Raw genomic sequence first — 22,267 nt, 5'->3', positions numbered from 1 at the left:
ACAAGTAAAGAAACCCCTGGGGCTTGAATATAGTGGAGAAAGCAGGTCTAGTCCTCTTCTTGTCTGAGGGATTAAAAAAAATAAAGGCAAAGAGCTATTCTAGAGCCCAGAACCAAAGGGCTCATATATTTGCTTTCAGCTAGAATTCCATTTTGCCAAAAGTTTGGCCTCCATTCATGGGTACTGTCAATAACAGTTTTTGAATAGTTATTTAGAATTACTTAAGTAAAACCAAGGGAGAGTGAGGGAGGTGTAAGGATCAAGGTCACAAACATTTGCAAGTTTCTAACCGCTTCTCTGAAGCTAAAGCATCTGTGCACATTACCAAAAGGGCTTCATAACCATGTTGAGAAAAAATACTGAATTTGAGGTAATGAACCAAGGATACAGAAAAAAAATATTTTTTGTTTATCAATACAAACAGAAGGCCTAGAGAGTGATCATTACCCTTAAGCCTGTCAAAGCTCAGAATCTCTTCCTGGAGATCTTTTTAAGCTGAGGAAAAGTTTTTTGTTTTTTTTTTTTTTCCTTTCAATGCTAATTTTAATGGGAAAAGGGTAGGAGAGATTTTCTGCAATACTCTCAACAGTCATCATTTTTATAATAAAAGTCTTGTTAGTTCAGTAGTGAATCATTGGTATATGAATATTATATTAAAAGCTTCATGAGGGAAATTTGTAAGTCTACCCCCAACCCAAATCAAGCAAAGGCATCCAAGAAGCAAAACGAGTGAGTTATTAGCATCCTTCATTATTGCTTGCCTTAAAGTGGTTCTTTCTTGGGGTCACAGCTATCTTCAAAGTTATTTTAGTATAATGGGAAGAACATCGGCTCCAGGAAGACCTAAGTTTGAAACCTATCTCAGACACTGTGAGATCCTGGGCAAGTCATGTAACCTTTCTGTGCCTCACGTTCTTCAAGGGTAAAATGAGGGGGTTGGATTTGATGAACTTCGAGGTTCCTTTCAGCTCTAGGTCTATGATCTTATGGTCCCACGATCCTTTCAAGCTCTCTAGCTACGATCATATGATCCAGGCTCTAAGGAAAGCAATCATTGTTCTAGGATTCTTAGATTCCAGAAAAAAAATGCAACTACGTGCATTACAAAGAAATAATCTGTGTAGAATTTTAAACGTTTTATTTCAAAACTTAGTGACAACTTCAAAGTCCACAAAGAGACCAAAGAATTTAAGAAGGTTATAGTGAACCAGGTCCACCACGCCTTGTCAAGAATGAACCTATATTTAACCCAGTGACCACATCAGATGCAGAGTAAATGACTGTCAATAAAACTTTCCTTCAGAGGGAAGGAGAGATGTTTCATTGACCACGTGTTGTATTCTCTGACTCCAGCCAAGGGAATAATGATTGAGGTTCTTAAAATTTGTGAACAAAGGGTCATTAAAAAGCTAGTTTGCCGAGTATATCTCTGAAGGCATAAATGGTGCAAAGATGCAAGTCAAGAGGGAGCTAGTCTTCAGCTGAGGAAGTATGTGTTCCATGAAAAAATTCTCCAGAGTTCCCAGTTTCAGAGGACAGTCTGCGAGTTGGTTCAGGAGAATAAAAAGTCTTTCTCAGATGAAATCACTCCTGAAAAAAAAAAGTGGGGAGTAGGAAGGAGATGGAAAAGAAAAACAGATAACAAATCAGTTAGGGAGTCTTTTTAATTTCTTCTCTTTGAGAAAGAAAAGTGTATGGTGGAAAGACTTAAAGGACCTACATTCATATCCAGCCTCTGACACTGTATGACCTTGGGCAAGTTACTTACTATACCTGGGCCTCAGTTTCCTCAACTCTAAGATAAGGACTAAATGGCCTCTGAGATCCCTTCCAACTCTAGATTTTTGATCTTAAATTCCAAAATGGACATTTTCATGACTAATTTATTCCATTTCTTATTTCAACTGGCATCGTTTTACTAAATGCACACATTGGCTGTATTAGCACAAAATTTCTTGATTAAGGAAACAAACTTTCAAAAACTATTATAAAATTAAAGTATAGATTGTTTTTCTAGACAAAGAAGTTTTGATTGATTTCTTTTTTTTTCTTTTTTTTTTCTTTTTGGCTAGTCGATGGGATTCAATGACTTGCCCAGGGTCACACAGCTAGTATGTGTCAAGTGTCTGAGGCCTGACTCCAAGGCCTGTGCTCTACCCACTGTGCCACTAGCTCCCCCTTGATTTCTTAAAGAAAAAAATGTTCAAAAGTTTCATTAGTGAAGCCACAGTCTGAAGGCGAAATGACTACTAGGTCATTTTTATACGCAGGGAATAAAGGTGAACAGTTGTAGACAATGCAGCAAAATGCACTTTCCAGAGATTCACAGTAGTCAGTGAGGACTACAACAAAGCACATAACTGGAAAGAACATCAAAAATGGGACAATTGAAACTGAACGTTGCAAAATTCTAATGCTCCGGAGTGGCCCAAAGAAGACCTAGGAGAAGGCATCTCATTCCTGCCTCTTTGCAGAGGTGGGGAGGTTCTGGTATGAAACATTTAATATAGCCAGACTCTTTTTTAGTATCTTATTTGTTTTGCTGAATGGTCATTGCCTATTTTTTTTAATCTTATGGAATGAGTCTCTAGGTGGGGGAGAAGTGAGTAATATGTTGCACAATGCAAGATATAAGGTATCAATAAAATTTTCTTCAAATATAAATTTAAAATGTGTTTTTTCCCAGAAAAAAGTTTGATTCATTTTTTAAGGAAAAATGAGCAAAAGTTTTTATCATTGAAAACACAACTTGAAGTTCATTCTTTAAAATGTTTTCTTTGCAATCAGTGAATAAAGTTTGGCAGTTGTAGGAAGAAGGGAAGAGATCAGCTATTTATTAACCATCTACTATGTGCCAGGTACTGTACTAAGTGCTTTTTCAAATATCATCTCATTTATCCTTACCACAAAACTGTGAGATAGGTGCTATTATTATACTGATTTTAGAGTTGAGGAAACTGAGGCAGACAGAGGTTAAACAAACTTCCCAGAATTATACAAAAAATGACTGGATTTGAACTCTAGTCTTCTTGACTTCAGGCCCAGTATTCTCTTCACTGTGTCACTAACTCTATATTGCAGACAATGTAGTAAAATGCACTTTTTATAGAAGTATTATAACTAGTGAAGGACTCAAGTTTACTCAATAAACTTGCCAGCACTTAAAAGAACATGCCTTGCTAGTGAATAAAGTGTTTTATTGAGTGTAACAAAGATAGCTAGAGTAGGTTTAAATCTGTTTTCAAAATTTCCTGTTTATTTTCTCTGTACTCTTTTCATATGCAGATTATTTCTTTACTTTTTTAAAAACTAATTTTAAAAAATCAATTAACAAAAAAACTATCTTCTCAAACCTAGAAAGATTTACATTAACTGATGCAAAATGAAGTGAGGAAAACCATGAGACCATTGTACACAGTAACAGTAATATTATACAATGACCAACTGTGCATGACTTAGCTATTCTCAGCAATACAAGTATCCATTCTAAAGGACTTATGATGGAAAATGCTATCCACCTCCAGACAAAGAACTGGTGGAGTCTGAATGCAGATCAAAGCATATTTTTTTTAAATTAACTTTCTTTTTTCTTCACTTTTTTTTTGGTCTGTGTTTTCTTTTGCAACATGACTAATGTGGAAATACATTTTGCATGACTGCACATGTATAATCTGTATCAAATTGCTTGCCTTCCTTAAGGAAGGGGGCAGGGAAGGAAGGAGGGAGGAAGGGAGAGAATTTGGAACTAAAACATTTCTTTAAAAATAGTTTTTGCATGTAATTGGAAAAAATCTAAAAACTTTCACATTAGAAAAAAAATCTACCTTCTCCCACTCCCACCTTAACCCCACAAAAAAAGAAAGAAAAATAAAGACCTTGTAACAAATATGCATAGCCAAACCCCTCCCCCCACAAAAATTCTACATGATCATGTCCAAAAATGTCTCAATATGCATCCTGAGCTCCTAATTTTTCTGTCAGAAAGTAGGTAGTATATTTCACTGAAAGTCATCTGGAATGATGATTGGTCACTGAGTTGATCAGAGTTAAGTCTTTCAAAGTGGTTTATCTTTATAATGTTGTTATTATATAAACTGTTCTCTTCTGGTTCTGCTCACTTCACTCTGCATAAGTACATGCAAGTTTCTCCAGGTTTCTTTGAAACTGTCCCCTTCATCATTTCTTATAGTATAATAGCACTCCATCACATTTATATACCATAATGTGTTCAGCCATTCCTGAAATGATGGACACTTTTTACATTTCCAGGTTTTTTGCTACTACAAAAAGAACTGCTAAAACATTGTTGTAAATATGTATCTTTTCCTCTTTCTTTAACCTCTTTGGGGTATAGAACTAGTAATGGCATTACTAGGTACGAAGAATTTAATAACTTTTGGGGAATAGTTCCCAATTGCTTTCCAGAATGGCTAAACCATTTTCATAGCTTCACCAGTGCCTAAATGTGTCTGTTTCCTATGGCCCTCTAGAATTTGTCATTTTCCATTTTTGTAACTTTGCCAATCTGATGGTTGTGAGGTAAAATCTCAGAGTTACTAAATTACAGTTTTCTGATTGCTTGAAAATTATTGCTTTGTAGTATATTTTGATCATTTAAATTTTTCGAGGATGTTGATCTCTAGTTTTATTTCTCTGTTTTGAGTTTCCCTAGATATGAAGACCATATTTGGATCGTAAAAGAAATTTGGTAAGACCTCTCTTTTCCTATTTTTTCTGGGAAAGCTTATGTAATATTGGAATTAATTGTTCTTTGAATGTTCATAGAATTCACTCACAAATCCATCTGGTCCTGGTTGTTTTGTTTTGCTTTAATTTCCCTTTTGGGATTTCATTTATGGAATGTTCAATTTCTTTTTCCATGACTGGGTTATTTAATTCCTCTTTTTCTTATTCTGTTAAACTGGGGATTTTTAAAATATTCATCCATTTCACTTAGAGGGTTCAGTTTTATTAGGATCTATTTGGGCAAAATGGTTTCTAATAATTTCCTTTATTTCTTCTTCACTGGGGTGTAAATTCATCTAATTTGGTTTTCCTATTTCTTTTCTCATATCAAATTAGCTAATGATTCATCTTTTCTCTTGTGTTTTTCCCAAATAGTTTCTTATTTTATTAAATGAATTTTTTCTTTCAAACTTCTTATTATCTTCTGTTTTTAAAATTTTCTATATTAAGTTTAATTGGGTTTTTTAATTGTTCTGTACATTTTTCAATTGTATGGCCAATTTGCTAATTTGTTCCTTCTTTTGTTGCTGAAACTGTTTAGAGATATAAATTTTCCTCTAAGGATTATTTTAGTTTCATTCCAAATACTCTGGTAGGTTGTCTTATTGTTGTCATTATCTTCATGAAATTATTTATTGTGTCTATGATTTGTTCTTGGATCCATTGGTTGTTTAGGCTCAAGTTATCTAGTCTCTCTTTTTTCAGTGGTTCTTTATTTAACTGATTTTTTTTTTGAATTTTAGTTCATAAAAGATGTGTTCAATAATTCTACTTTTCTGCATTTATCTGTAAGGTTTTTGTTTTAATACACGGTCAGTTTTTGTAAAGGTACCATGCACAGATGAGAAATATACCCTTTTTCTATTTCCCTTCAATAATCATCATAAGGCTATAATATCAGTTTTTTTCTAAAATTCTACTCAGGTCCATACTTCTTTCTGGTTTATTTTGGGGTGAGATTTATCTAGGTTTGAAAGGGGTATGTTGAGATCCCCCACTGTCATACATGCAGCAGTAGCATGGATCTGGCCCCAGTAGTGGAAAGTGGTCTCAGATCCAGCCTCCAGTCTAGTTGGAAGCCTAAAGTGGAATGACCCTGACCAAAACAGAAGATGAGGTTTTGTCACTTTGAACCTGCAGAGCTTTCCATCCGGCTGGACTAGAAATAAGAGCACCTAGGTTTTCTCACCTGCAAAATGAAGGTTTTGGACTCATTGACTTCCAAAGTCCCTTTCAACTATAAATCTTTGATCTTTTGAGTAAGCCATAGTTCTCCCACCCTCCCCCACATCATCTTGAAAAGGTGTTCGGGAAGCCCTCAGGACTACCTGTTAATCACAGGGCAAAAGCTCTTATTCTGGAAGAGAAACTATTCTGCCTTCTGTGATTCTAATGACAAAATCAAATGATTTCCCACTTTGTGGCCAACTTCCTCCCTTCTGCTGAAGAAGTAAATGACTAGTGTATCCACATATAGAAGTGGGTGGTCACCTGGGGGTGCTGTGGCAAATCTGTTGTCTTTCTCACCTTTAGAAACAGTTCAGGATTGGATCATAAGATCATAGATTTGTGGAAGGAATATAACAGGTTATCATATCCAACTCCCCTCATTTTACTTCTTTTTTTTAAAATTCTGGACTTACACCCAAACACACAGAATCACCAGCATTTCTATATGCAAAGTAGAAAAGAAAAAGAAAACTGCTTATGAAACCTATTACATACAGCAACCCCCTTCTTTTACAGGTGAAGAAACTGAGGCTTATAGAGATTAAGGGATAAGATAGGGATAAGCCCAACATGACATGGGTGATAAATAATAGAGCCAATCTGAACTTAGGTACTCTGACTCCCATTCCTGGATATTTACCATTGAGGCCATGTTACCTCACACATATTGGGAAAACAAAATTGGGTTACATAAAGTTGTTTCCAAATTCTTATTGCTGTACTGGGACCAACACAAAATATAAAAATACCAATAAACCAGAACTTTCAATTTTCCAGAACTTTTTGTTGCGTTTCATGAAAAAGATCAAATAACAAGCAAATAAACTAAAACATTTCATTTAATTAAAACAACAACAACAAAACATCCAGAATCACAGAATATGAGAAATGGAAGAGACCTCAGGAGCCGACTAACCCTAAAGCGTTACTACAACACTCTCAACAAGTGGTCCTCCAGTCTCTGTTTGAAGATTTCTAAGGAGGACAATCCCACCATCTCTCAAAGTAGCCCATTCAAATCACTTTTGGATAGTTTTAATAGTATGAAGATTTTTCCTGACATTGAGCTAAAGTTGACCAATTTTCAACTTTCACCCATTGTTCCTGGTTCTGTCCTCTGGGGCCAAACAAAATAACATAAATCCCTTCTTCAGATGGTAGACTTTCAAAAACTTGAGAACAACTATTTTATCCTCCCTGAATGTTGTCCTCAGTTGCTTCATCAGATCCTCACACACCATGTACATCCTCACTCACACATGTGTACCATGTACACACACACACATATCGGATCCTTGGTTACCCACCTCTGGACATTCTCCAGTTTATAAATATCCTTCTTAAACTGTAGGATCCAGAAGTGAACAGAATACTTCAGATCAGGTTTGACAAGGGCAGAGAACAGAGTAATTATCATCTCTCTATTGCTGGAAGCCATGCCCATCTAATGTTGCCCAAGATTGCATTGACTTTTTTGGATGCCACATCACACTGATTCTTAGTGAGCTTGCAGACCTCTAAAATACCCAGATCTTTTTCAGAATGACTGCTGTCTAACCATAATTGCACCATCTTGGAGCTATGAAGGTGATACTCTGTGTCCAAGTCTAAGACTTTATAATTTACCCTATTAGATTTCATCTTATGCAAGTCAGTCCAGGGCTCTCTCCTGATATGATCCCTTTGGATCCTGAACCTGTTTTCCATTGTGTTTGCAATCCCTTCCAGAGGTAGCTGGTAACACAGTGAATAAAGTGCTGGGCCTGAAGTCAGGAAGACCTGGGTTCAAATTCGGATTCTGACACTTACTGGCTACGTGACTTCAAGTCACTTAATTTCTGTTTGCCTCAATTTCCTCAAATATAAAATGGGAATAATGACAGCGCCTACTTCACAAAGTTTATTGTGAGTGATTAAATGAGATAATATTGTAAAGTGCTCAGCACAGTGACTGGAACATAGAAGGCACATAGAAATACTTATTCTCTCTCTTCCTTTCATGTCATCTGCACTCCTATGACATGTGCTATATTTAGTGCAGAATGGGTCCAAGCTCCAGGACCTTTCCCTTAAAGGTGCAATGATCACCGTAACAGAGGCATTCATTTATAGAAAACTTCACAGTTCACTTCTTCACAACCATACCAGGGAAGTGCATGTAGTGTTATTCCTATTTTGCAGAAGAGAAAATTTAGATTTTGAGAAGTTAAGTGATTTGCTTAAGGTCAGTTTCTAAGTGTCAGGGGAGGTCTTGAATTTAGGTACTCTGATTCCTAGCCCAGTTTTCTTTCTATGACTATCTCCTTCAAAATTTAAGTGTTATATTGGCTGAGAATCCAGCTCATGCTTCCTATACTTCATGGCAGCTGAGAACTTTTTTTGAACCCAAAATGTCAAAGAATTCCATTAGCATTCAGAATGATGATCTTTTCTAAGAATCTTGGTCAGTACAAAATCAATCAGTCATGCAGGCAGAAAAAATAGATTCAGACATTCTAAAAGGATTTTTAACTCTTATGGTTTGGGTGAGGGAGGGCTTCAGTGAATGAAAATAACCCATTCCTTGATTAAATGGAATCATTTAGTTAATGTTTTACCATATATTTAAGGTTTGCTTGTTTAGTCCTATTTAACTTTTTTTACATAAACTTACCATATGGTATGATTTATATAACCTAATCTTATGATAAGAAGGATCTCTAAAGAAAAAAAATTTTAGTGATGTGAATTTGGGTGATAATCTGGTTCAATTCCTTCATTTTACAGATGATGAAAGTGAAACACACAGAAGCTTCACTGATATTACCATCTATTTGGATGATTATGATACTCTCTTTGTTGGCCTTCCCATAACCATGCTCTCCCCTACTCCTCTCTGTCCTTCACACTGCTATTAGAATAATATTTTTATACAGAGCTCTGATTATGTCCTGTCTCCATTTGAAAACGCCCTATAGCACCTTATTATCTCTTAAAGTCCTAGTTCTCGTCATCTGTTTGTGTATCCTCCTATCAGACTCTCAGTTCAATGAAGTCAAGGACTATGACTTACCTCTCTTAGCACCTAGCACAGTGCTTTTCATTGAATAGGTATTTATCAGATGTTTACTGAATGAATCAGTGAATGAAATAACTTTCCTAAGGTCACAGTGGACTAGAACACAAATTTTCTGACATCCAGATCCATGTTCCTAATTATATTACATAGGAAAGACAGAATAGTCAATGGGCATAGAAGGAGGTTTTCCTTCAGTCATTTTACAGTAGTGTCCAACTCTTCATGCTTCCATTTAGGGTTTTCTTGGTGAAGATGCTAGAATGGTTTGCCATTTTCTTCTCCAGGTCATTTTACTGATGAGTAGAAGGAGGTATTTGGTGCCTAATTTTATCCAATTAATCAACAAACAAGCATTTATTAAATACCTAATGTGTGCCAGGCTCTCTGCTGGGTACTAGGGATGCAAAGATAAAAAATGAAATGATCCCTGCTATCAAAGAACTTGTGTATATGTATGTATATATGTGCATACATACACACATAAAATGCGATAGCTATATATGCACATGTATAGATTTTATTTATATATGTATATATTATATAGCATACTACATAGAGTATTTACTTATATGTGTTCATATACAGACACATAAGCACACACAACTATGTCCTGTGAAGTACTTGCATGTATCCAAATTCATACTCTTCAGTTATAATTGTGTAAAATATGGTAATTGGTTCCAACCCAATGGAAATATATTCTGAAGCTATAGCAGCTGGAGGGACTTGCATATGTAGGAGGTGGCATTTGAGCTGAGTCCTGAGTTCCAATATCTACGCTAAACATATTATCTCCGGTGACCACTGTCAAGTAGAATGAGAGCAGAGTTTCTCCCTTTCCCTTTCCCTTTCCCTCTCCCTCTCTTTCTCCTCGCCCTGTCTCTCTGTCTCTGTCTCTCTCTCTGTCTGTGTCTCTGTCTCTCTCTCTGTCTGTGTCTCTGTCTGTGTCTCTCTCTGTCTGTGTCTCTGTGTCTCTGTCTCTGTCTGTCTGTGTGTGTGTGTGTGTGTCTCTCTCTCTCCCTCTCTCTCTCCCTCTCTCTCCCTCCCCATTTTTGTGAGTGCCCTTTGCCTGGTACAGTGGGATATAAGTAGAAAGCACCTGAATATTTTTCAAATTGCATCAAGACCAAGTAAGCCCAATCAAGAGAAGAAAAAGACAGTATAGAAAAAATGGAATCACAAGATAAAGGAAAAAGAAAAGAAAAAGGAGAGAAGAGGAAAAAAAGAAGTGGGAAGTAAGAGTGAAAAAAGCTTTCAACCCATTCCCATCAGATGTTCTAAACACAGCTTTCTGAACCTTCTTCGATGGTGTAAAGTTAAAGAAAGGGGACACCGCGACTGGGTTATAATCTGGTTAGTATCTAGCACACCACTGTGCACAGATAGACACTGAATGGTGCTTTTGTATGATGACTCCAGTCATAATTCCCACACCAAATAGTCAATGTTAGGAAGACAAAGACGATTTGTCACCCCCCCCCCCACCATCTTAGGAAGTCTTTCCTCTCTAAGATAGATACTTACAAATGAACAAAGTTGACCTGGAACTCAGGGATTCGTCACTGTTTGGTTTCCCTTCAATATCTGGAGTGAAAGTTCATATCCAAGAAACATGGTGGCACTCATTGGGAACCCCCGGATGGTATTCACTGTGAATCCTTTGAAAAACACCTTTGCAGGAAGAGAATCAAGTTATTTATGAAATAAATATACATCCCAATGTTATTTTGACAAAATATTTTACTTATGCGTACTTTTTACATATGCATTCCCACAAACACTTTCTCATAAACATACAACATGGTAAGATTTGACTTTTTTTAGGACCTGGGAGGGTTTAATTCTTCCCTTCATTTTCCCCAGTTTCTTATTTCATTGAGCACTCTATTATCAAAGGTGATCAATGAGGACTCCATGACTGCTAAAGTCCCTTCTAGAGCTATTGACTTCTAAGAAGGGTACCTATTGAATAGGAATTTGTGTTTTTCAAAGTTTTAAAGACAGGAGAGTTGAGCACAAGAAAAAAAAATTGATTTTTTTTTTGTTTTTGAACCTCAATTAATTCTTTTATATTGTTCCTTAATCTCCTTCAATGGACAAAAACAGGGCGGGGGGGTGGAGTGAGGGGGATGTTCTCTACCCTAAAGTAGTGAAGAGTGAAAAAAGCACCAGGATATGGAAATACACTTAATATGATTGTACATGTATAGCCTATATCAGATTGTATGCTGTCTTGAGGAGGGCAGAGGGAATGGAGGGAGAAAAAATTTAGAACTCAAAATCTTATAAAAGTGAATGTTGAAAACTAAAAAGAAGAAAAAGAAAAAAAAAGCAATAAGACAGGAGTAAGGTGACCTGGCTGTTAGTCCCAGCTTTGCTACTACTTGACTATATGACCTTGAGGAAGTCATTTTCCACCCCTCACCCCGGACCTCATTTGTTAAATGAGGACTAGATGATTTCACGAGTTACACATTTAAAAATCCTTGATTTTCTAAAGGTTTGGGAAGATAACCCAATTAAGGGCTGGGTTTTGTTATTTCACTGATGGTGAGGGTAGAAACATTGCTCTTATGGGCACTGTGGAAGTTTTAACAAAAGGTCTTAGTGTGGTTTGTGTGCTACATGCTTCCCACCCTGCAAGAGGGAGAATGATAATGAGATCTCTCAGTCTAATCTGTAAAGTCTAGGGGAATGAATGAAATGCTTTTTATTCTGTGACTCAACTGTCCAAATTTCCATCATGTTCATGTTATCATCTTCACCAAAATGTTATTCATATTACATTATGCTAAGGTGCCCTTGCAGTTACCCAGGCCCTTATCAAAGAAAGTAAAGGGATGAAGAGGTGTCAAACTACCTGTAAAAATTCAGGCAGGTCTGGTGACACCTTTATGAATAAGTGTCTTGGATGAATTAGAAAGGAAACAGTGCCATATGTATTGAAGAAATGATTGGCCCGACCCAAGGTAAGAGTAAAACAATTTAAAAAGCCTAGTGTAGTTTGAATAAGGGCAGGAGCAAGACTTGAGAAGGAGCCCAGCCCCCAACAAGATTCAGAGCTGGAGAAAGAGAGACTGAGAGAAACCCCAGGAAGTGAGAAAGGTGGGAACACAGGCAGAAGGAGCTGCCACAAGGAGAAGATCTGGGAGCAAGGCTGATTGGGGCAATCAGTCTGAGGTGTATTAGGACAAATGCCGTGTTGCTGAAACCACTTCCACTGGAACATAGACTCCATTCTCTGCAGAAAACTCCATCTCAGCACGGGAAAATCTGGCTTGCCTCTCCTTGTTTCAAATGCTTATTTTGTCCTCATAAACAGTGTTAATTACGTATTGGGCAATCTGGGTATACTAATTGGGATTAGAGTTGGGAGGAAATGATTGAGGGGAAGAATTATAGGAGGAGAGTGATTTAAAACTGAGAATTTGCCAGAGCACTGTCTCTAGCTGGGGGCTCAGAGGTAAAGAGGCAAGGTTCCTCCTCAGAAGAGGAGATTGGGGAAGGGGAAATGAGTTGGTTGGAAAAACAGTCTTAAGCAAAGGGACTCTCCAGGCTACTCCAGCAGAGGAATAAAAAGCATGGGAAATACGCCCCTTTTTCTAGATGCAGCTTTCCTAGGACAAAGCCCCAGTTGACCCACTCTAGTTGTGTCTCTAAACTGAAGAAACAAGTTATTTAGTCTGAAGGGAAAAGTAAGTGGAAATGCAAAGCTGTCTTCAAAGACCTGGGAAAGGCTGTTATATGGAAAAATAATTAGTAATCCATAATATTCATTTTAATTCCTTTTTCATTAATAGACCTTCAAATAGGTGAAAATATTTCATGTGAAAAGGGAATTAGTAGGAATGTTATTGTGTCATAATAAATGATGAAAGGAATGGTTTCAGAAAAACTTGGGAAGACATGTGAACTGATGCAGAGTGATGCAAGTAGAACCAAGAGAACAATGTGCGTGAGTGCGCGCACGCACACATGTGTGAGTATTTCAACAATAAGATTAAATTGAATAACTTTGAAGGATTTAAGAATTCTGATCAATGTAGTGACCAACTGATTTCAGGGGACCAATGATGTATATTATTCACTGTTTGGCAGGGAGATGATGGATTCAACATGCAGAATAAGACATAATTTTGGAAATAGCTAATGTAAGAATTTGTTTTGCTTAACTAAGCATATTTATTTCAACATTTTGTATTCTTCCCTTCTTTCTTAATAGTGGTTGGGGTGGAGGGAGTGAGAGGTAGGAGAGAGAATAAACAAAAGTTTGTTAATTGAAAAAGAAAAAGGTAACTTTAAAAAAATAATTAAACTTATATTGCATAGGGATGAGCTTGGAGCAAACAAAAAACTTCATAAAACTTAGATCACTCTTAAAGTGGAATGGACAGCCTTATAGGACACAGGTTTCCCATTTCTGGAGTCTACCAAGTGTAAGCTGTATTACCACTGCTGAGGGATATGAGATAATTCCTGCCAAGTTATGGGCTATGTTCAATACCCTCTGAGACCCTTAAACCTCTAAGGTAATTCTATACATGGCAAGTCAGAGCCTGAATTTCAGCTAGTTTTGGGTCAGTTACTTTCATCTACAGATTCTATAATTAGTCACAGAGCAATTTTCATGTTTGGTTGAAGAGGAGAGCAAGGTTATTGTGTACTTTGAGAAGAATTATCTTTTAATAATAGGAATGATAATGCTAGCTAGAATTTACAGAGCAAATTAACATTTGAAAAGGGCTTTATACCTCTTATCTCATTTGATCCTCACAATAACCCTATTAGGTAACTACTATTGTTATCTCCTTTTGGTAGACAAGAAAACTGAATCTGAAAAAGTTTAAGTGTTTTGTGCAGGGTCACAATTTAATAAATTTCTCAGGTAGGGTTTGAACTCAGGTCCATTACTATAAGTTCAGTGCATTGACAACACTTAATTGTCTTTCCTCAGTTCATGAAACTGAAAAACAGAGTCAGTATCTCCTTCTAGTCCTATGTTATGAGATAATTTAGAGTAGAGGTTCTTAATCTTTTTTCCATCATGGAACCCTTTGTCAGCCTGGTGAAACCTGCAAATGCCTTTTCAGAATAGTGTTTTTAAATGCATAAAATAAAATACAGATTTCAAAGAAAGACAATTGTAAAGAAATAATTTATCAAAATATTTTAAATAAATAAGTTCACACCCTACATTACAAACCTCCTGGTTTAGAAACTTATAAAAATGTCACTGCTAGCATTAAACACTCAGTCTAGGCACCAAGATGGTTTATACAGGGATGAGTGAAAAATAAGTCACCAACATTTTAATAGTGTTTTGAGAAACTAACTCTTAACCTTTCAAAAAATTCCACAGGACTACAGATTACATAAGTGGTATGTAAGGTGCTGAGACAAACTTGGAGGGGAAAATTCCATCCATTGAGTTCGCAGCTACTCACCTAGTTGCCTGGACTGATCTCTGCTCTCAAAGAGCAAAGTTTCTGTCCTATTAAGCCCTGCTAAAAGCCACAAGCCTCCCCTTTGGGGTAAGCTAGGGCACTGGCAGCATGCTCCACACCACTCCACACCACCTCAGACACATGGAAAGTTACAAATCCCCCACTCAGAGGAGTTTACAGCTTATTCATGTGCTACTCATCTACTCATATTCAGATCTGAAGAATGGAAAGGATGCTAAGAACTGTAACCTCTTAAACTAGACTTCTAGATTCACAGAGAATAGAATAGTAGATAGAATATAAGTTCCAAGAAAATTTCTCAAATTCTGGAAAACTGAAGAAGCAATGTTTTATTTAAAATGGAAATGCTACTATCTAGATGCTCAATAAACATGGAGAGAAGAGAGAAAGAGAAAAAACGAAGAGCCAAACATGAAATGATAGAGACAGGAAAGACAAAAACAGAAACAGAGAAATATACAGAGAAGGGGGTAAAGCCACCAGAGACATGCATAGATGCATGTATATACACATAGACATACACAAGATTTAGAGAGTGCAAAAATAGCATCAAAATGATACAGACATGGAAGAAAAGAGAGACTTCCCAGAGTGACATCACCATCTGGTAGCCTAGGAAATTTCCACTAAAAACTTAAAGGTGTGTTTTATTTTCTCAGCTCTGGACAATGTGTGCCCTGATAAGGATGGATATTCCCCCTGGTAGTTGCCTCACAGGACAAATGAAATTCAAGTGAAGGCCAGACAGATTCCCCAACACTACTTGCAACCATCCAAAATTATCCCAATGTATTGCATGAAAATTTCAAAATAAAATTGTCCAAAGTGGTCTTCAAAAATCATTGAATATAGGACCCAACCTAATTTCCTTGAAGAAAAACGGGTTCTGCTATGTTCAAAGGGCTATAAAAATGTGCATACCCATTGACTCAGCAATAGTATCTCTAGGGCTGTATCCCAAAGAGATCACAAACATGGGAAAAGGACCCACATGTACAAAAATATTTATAACAGCTCTTTCTATGGTGGTGAGGGGATACCCATTAATTAAGGAACGGCTGAACAAGTTGTGGTATATGAATGCAATGGAATACTATTGTGCTATAAGAAATGATGAGCAAGCAGACTTCAGAAAAACCTGGAAAGACTAGCTGAGTGAAGTGGGCAGAACCAGGAGAACATTGTACACAGTAACCGCCACATTGTGCGATGACTAATTTTGATAGACTTAGCTCTTCTCAGCAATGCTTAAGATATCTCCAAAAGTCTTTTGATGGAAAATGCTATCCACTCCAGAGAAAGAACTATGGAGTTCGAATGCAGATCGAAGCATACTATTTGCTTTTTTTTCCCTTTCTGTTTTGTTGTTTTGTTTCTTCTTTCTTGTGGCTCCTCCTATTGGTTCTAATTCTTCTTTACAGCATGCCTAATGTGAAAATATGTTTAATAGGAATGTATATATAAAGCCTATATCAGATTACAGGCCTTCTAGGGAGGTGGGGAGGGAGGGGGAGAAAATTTAAAACTCAGAAGTTTATGGAAATGATTGTTGAAAACTAAAAATAAATTAATTAATTGAAAAGGTGAAAAAAAAGAAAAATGGGTTCTGTTATCTTTAAAAGGAGGGAAAGAATATATATGTAGTCTTTCTTGGGGCTATTAAAATGTGTAGATTCTCTCCTCTTGAAATCTTATGATTCATAAAAGTAGAAATTAACAACAGCTACAGTTTCACAAGACCTGAAGGACCTAGGGGCTTTGCACAGTTCCTACACTTATCCTTACCCTGATATCCCTATCAAATATATCCCAAGAGTGTGGATAAATCAAAAGACCTCCTCCAGGAACAAAAGCATGAGATATCTCTTCCTTGGGTACTAACTTCAATGAACATTTTGCTGCTTGTGAGGTGCCAACTATCCTGAATACAATAACCCAAATGTTTATAGTACTTTGAGGTTTATAACAGCTTTCCCCACACCAACCATGTGATTTAGGTCAGTATTAATAGCACTATTTTATAAATGAGAAAACTGAAGTCCAAAGAGGGGAGAATTGCTCAGAGTCACCACATAGCTAATAAGTGTAGAGTTTAGAAAGGAGGAGACTTGGAAGGACATGATCAGAGCCTTCAATGTATGGAGAGTAGAAAAGGGATTCAACTTGTCTTATATGGGCCCAGAGGACAGAACTAGGCTCAATGGGTGGAAGTGTTAGAGACACAGGTTTCCATTCAAAACAAAGAATTATTTCCTAACAACCCAAGTGATCTAGTCGTTGAATGGGCTGAGTTAGAAGGACATGGCATCATAAAGTTAGAACTGGAAAGGACTTCAGAGCCAATCTAGTTGTCACACCCCTTCATTTTACAGCTGAGGCCCAGAGAAGTAAATGACTTGCCCAATCATCATCTAAATATCTGAGGCAATATTTGAACTCATGTCCTCTGACTCCAAACTCAGTGCTCTTTCTACTATTTCACACTGCCTTTAAGTTCTGGATTTCAGCTCAAATTGGTTCAATTTTCATCTCTATAAGAGATGATTCCTAGATATATATAGATATAGATATAGATGTATGCATACATATCTATGTATAGATATATATATATATATATAATATGTACATTCCAAACTTTCTCTATATCTATCTATCTATCTATCTAATCTATCTATCTATCTATCTATCTATCTATATATGATATGTATGGATGTATCCAGCCCTAGTCTCTCTCCTGAGCTCCAGGACCACATTACCAACCACTCTTTGTACATTCCAAACTAGATGTCCTGTAGGCATCTCAAACTCAACTGTTCCAAAACATAACTCATTATCTCCTCCCCTAAACCTTCCCCTTCATCCCACCACTATCCTTCCAGTCATCTAGGCTCACAACTTCAGTGTCACCCTTCCTTCACCATTCACACTTACACCACTTATCTAATCTCTGGACGAATCTTATTGTTTTCTACCTTCACAACATCTCTTTGGTACCTCCTCCCCTTCCCTCCAGGTCCTTATCGCCTCTCACCTGGACTACTGCAATAGCTTCTTGGTTAGTCTCCTTGACTTATACCTCCTCCTTCTCCAGGCTTTTTCCCCTCAGCTTGTCAAAGTGATTTTTTAAAATGTAGATCTGACTATGTCACATACTTGATTCCTTCCTTCTAATTCACTGCCACCCCCACCATGAACTCCAGTAGCTATTACCTCTAGGAATATATATATATGGGGGTGGGGGGTCCTGAATCTTATGTTCTGCCAGACTGACAGCTCCCTGACCTGGTTCTTGATTGCCAGTATAACCATCTCCCCTCTCTCATTACCTCTGGAGGCTTCAGTTTCTTCTGTACATTGAGCATTGAACTAGACTAGATGAACTTTAGGATCCCCTCAACTCCAAGAATCCATTCTAGACCACATTCTTGGTGACCAACATAAGAGGAGCAGAGATGAGAACTGCAGGAGGAGAATTCTTTTAAAGACAGATCTGACTGTGAAATATTCTGGGCTCACATAGGCACACACAGAGACAAACACACGTACACATAGATACAGATACCCATGTGAACCACACAGAGATACACAGACTTGGGTATACATGCATAAACATACAGACACATATATTTATTCACTTCTAGATAGGACCTAGGCTGGCTTCAACCTGGGGTATGTCTCAGGGGATGGCAATGAGGAATATGTGGAAAGGCTAAGCACCCCAATGCAGTGAGCTCAGTATCCCCCAACTATGAGTTCCTTGTCAGTATGGCCAGGCCCCAGGTAGAAGATGGGCTAGGAGGGATAGGAATCTCTTCCTTAGATCACTATAACTCATGGCTCAGAAACAGGGAGAGGGCTAGCTGTGGGAAAGGGAAAGAGGGAAGAAGCTATAAGATCTGGCCTGAGGTCTACGACACTGCTTCCTACAGCCAGGCACAGGGGTCTGTCTACTGTAAGAAATTAATAAGTACTTTTGAATTGAATACAAGAAGAACTGAATTAGGAGTAAAAGAACTGGGTCTGATTCATGGCTTTGCTATTTAATGCTTGCTGTACCCATCTGTCTAGACTTCAGTTTCCTCATCTGTAAAATGAGGGGGTAGGCACTCATGATCTCTCAGGCCCCTTCCACTCTAAATCCTACGAACTGCCTCACCTATCTTTTGCTTTGTGATAATAATAGCCAATATGGATATAGCACTTCAAAATTTTCAAAGCAGTTTATATGCTTAATCTCATTTGTTCCTGTAGAATGGGATCTCAATAAATCTTCTTTGATCATATTTGTCAATTATTAGGCAATATCACAAGTTCAGAGTTCTTCCTTCCCTCCCCAGTTAAAAAAAAATCACAGTATCAAAGATTTAGAATTAAAAAGGGCCTTAGAGGTCAGTTAGTACAATTCCCTCACTTTTCACATGACAAAACAGGCTCTGAGTGATTTGCTTCGGGTCAGTTACCCCAGGTCAGTTACAGATTTGGAATATAAACTCAGGCTGTCTTACTCCACATCTAGCATACTAGGTAAAGCCAGGCTTTAGAGAGGTTGAATGATTTGCCTTAGGTCACACAAGGAAACCTGTCCTGGAATACATATTAGATTCCTAACTCCTTGACATTGCAATATCTCCCATATGCCCTCTGTCTTAATAATTGGATAAAGATATTTTCAACATGAAGCCAAGTACCCCACAAAGTCTTACTTCAGTGTTGCTTACTTTAAATCCTTCCTTCTGGTAACTCTGGGAGATACAATCCATGACACCCTTGTACTTATTGTTATAGACTCCATCTGCTTGGAGTCGACTTTTTACAACATCCATGGGAGTGGCAGTTCCCCATGAAATTGCTCCTACAAAAAGACAGAGACATATAGACAAAGACACAGAGAGGGTTAGGATGTTAGAGCCCCCTGCAGAGTCAGTAACTTAATTACATATGGGATTCAGTTGGGGAAGTTGAAGAGAAATTTTTGGCTTGAATGGTTCATGAACCCATTTACCTGGCATGGAGGGGTTGTGATACACATCAGTGAAACCCATGCAGATTAAATCAGAGATCCTTGAAATAGTGCTGCAGTGGAAACAGTGTTAAACTTGGAGTTAGGAGAGAGTTTAGCCAAAATCCTGGCTCTGGTCCTAGCTGTGTGACTATGGGTAGGGATAACATCTCATAAGATTGTTGTGAGGGAAATGATACGGAAACCCTAACATGCTATGGAGATATGGATGTGGTGCTAGCAATTCTAAGCAACCTACTGGCAAACTTGCTAGCAAGGGGCATGTGCTAGTAGCAAAACATTCCAAAATAGATGTGTAAAAATACATACTTAAATACATACATATGTATATACACATGTTTCTACATGTGTACACATATATGTTTATACACAACATACTGTTTTCCATTAATTCTAGCAGCTTCTTGGATTGTCTTTCGAACTCTATCTTGACTACAATCACAACCATACCAGATAAATGTAAAATTGGGATCAAGCCCTGATCTGTAGAATTTGCAGTTTCTGAAGTATAAATACTCACACTGTAAATTGAACAGCTGGCTTTCACAAGCATCTATGAATTGGCTCCAACACATCCCTCTGTAGAAAGCACTGACTTTAGAGTCAAAGGACCTGGGTTCAGATCCCATTTCTGATTTCACACTACCTGTGTGACCTTGGGCAAGTCATTTACATTTCATAAGCTTTGGTTTCCTTATCTGTACAATGTGGGAATTGGACTAGATGGCCTTTTCCAGTTTGATATCTATCATTCTGTAAGTTAAATAAGACAGCTGTATCGTTGCATATTTAATGGTATACACATGAATACAAACCCACCTGTGCATATACATATATGCAACATAAACCCAAATAAATGTTTAACTGTAGGTTTAACTCGAGTGGCTAACTTGACTGTGGAAGGAGCTACTACTCATCAGGACTGTCGCAATGAACCATTATACACTTTAAAGCCAGAAAAGTACCTTTGATCATTCTTTGAAGTATTGAGGCAGGTATCTTTCTCTATGGTTGAATGGTGAGAGTAATGGTTCGCTACCCCTGGTAGTCTAAGGATTCCTGGAGATCCCAAGACCCATTTAGGAGATCCACAAAGTCAAACTCATTTTTGTGATGACATTAAAATATTATTAGCCTCTTAAAATGCTCTTGCCTTTTCCAACTATGTACATATATAAAGCCCATTTTTCTTCATATACTTCAAACCAAAACAACAGATTGCAAAAGATTTAAAGCAGATGCGAGAACTCAGCTGCCTTCTATGAAGCCAGATATTTAAGAGATTTGCAAAAATTCATAAAACAGTACCATTCGTCTTACTGTTTGTTTTGGAAGATAGTTATTTTTATAAAGATGTGTGATTTTCATTAACATATAATGGGTTTATTGTGATAGTTTTAAATGTATGTTTTAATTTCTAATACGGTAAATATCAATAGGCATAACCCACATAGACAAAAGTTTTTTGGGATTCTCAATAATTTTTAAGAATGTAAAGGAATCCTGAGACCAAATTTTTGTGAAATGCTGAGTTAGAGCATACCCTTATGTCTCTATGTCATCCTATAATTTTAGTTGTTTCAATGAACATCTTATTACTTTTTATCACAGTGTCAATAAAATTTGTTGGATCACAGAATATTGCAGCTGGAATGGGCCTCATTTCACAGAGACCAGAAAAAGGGACTAAACTGGGATTAGAACAGAGAGAGAGAGAGAGAGAGAGAGAGAGAGAATGAATCTATAATTGTATATTTTATTTTTATATGATCTTTTTTTAAGGTCCACAAAGGATGCCTTCTGCTTTTGCCAAGCTATCCCTAGTTTATTGGTAGATTTGAAATAGAAATTGCCACCAAAGGCTTTATCATTTCAACCAGATTAACTAGCTCTGATTAGAATTGCTTTCCTGAAGTGCTACTCTATAGGAGGAAAGGACTAGCCCAATAAAGTCATTGACTGATCTCATAGACCTCTGCTTTCCCCAGACATAGGCATCTAATATTTTAAAAAAGTAATTGCTCAGTAATCATTACTTCCAAGATGACTTACAGCCTGCTCATGGACCAAAGAGACAAACTTTTCCATTCAACAAATACAATGCTTCTTTTAAAAAGCCACCTCCTAGGCTTCTGTGCAAACACAGAAACTATTAGATTCTTGGGCAGGAAGGGAAAAAAAAAAAAGAACTGATGCCAAAGTCCGAATTTTGCAACTATTGCTTTACTGGTTCACTCAACAACAAAACTAATGGCTCACATGGAGAGTTTTCCTCACAACTGTCCCCTGTAATTAGGTAATTAGGTAATATAATAATATTATACTGGGTAATAATATTATGGGTAATATGTGATGTTATTATATATTATATTAAATAATAATATAATTAGGTAATACTTAGGCAATTAGGTAACATCCATATTTTGGAGATGAGGAAATAATTTTGCTAAGATTGGGTTACCTGATCATTGTCACAGATTGAAATGTCAGAGCCAGAACTCAAATCAGAGTCTTCTGACTATGGGTGCAGGGCTCTTTCAACTCTGCATGCTGACCAAAATAAATCTAGACCTATCTCAGGGCCTCCTTGACCCCAAACTCCTATATGATATATGGAGGCTCTTCATGAGCATAGAGGGAGCTTCCTCACTGGAAGTTCCTCACACCAATGATGTCACAGGTCTGGTTGCAAAGAGAGAGAGAGAGAGAGAGAGAGAGAGAGAGAGAGAGAGAGAGAGAGAGAGAGAG

General features: G+C 37.3%; 1 protein-coding gene across 2 annotated transcripts in view; it reads right to left on the bottom strand.

The window, feature by feature from the left end:
* Positions 1 to 1,158: 1,158 nt before the first annotated feature.
* The window catches only part of SLC25A48 (solute carrier family 25 member 48), a 56,490-nt gene continuing 35,381 nt past the window's right edge, over positions 1,159 to 22,267 (bottom strand). Inside the window, exons 6-8 of one of the 2 annotated variants that reach the window (XM_027849291.1) lie at positions 19,203 to 19,351; positions 10,559 to 10,705; positions 1,159 to 1,590 (exon numbers count right to left, since the gene is read on the bottom strand). In XM_027849291.1, coding sequence (XP_027705092.1) covers positions 10,583 to 10,705; positions 19,203 to 19,351 — 272 coding nt within the window. In that variant the 3' untranslated portion in view covers positions 1,159 to 1,590; positions 10,559 to 10,582. The remainder of the gene's footprint in view (positions 1,591 to 10,558; positions 10,706 to 19,202; positions 19,352 to 22,267) is intronic. The other variant, XM_027849292.1, reaches the window with a different exon arrangement.

Source organism: Vombatus ursinus, unplaced genomic scaffold, assembly GCF_900497805.2.
Source record: "Vombatus ursinus unplaced genomic scaffold, bare-nosed wombat genome assembly UNPS02007284.1, whole genome shotgun sequence".
In the NCBI taxonomy this organism is placed as follows: Eukaryota; Metazoa; Chordata; class Mammalia; order Diprotodontia; family Vombatidae; genus Vombatus; species Vombatus ursinus.
This window is presented reverse-complemented; position numbering and strand designations above follow the sequence as displayed.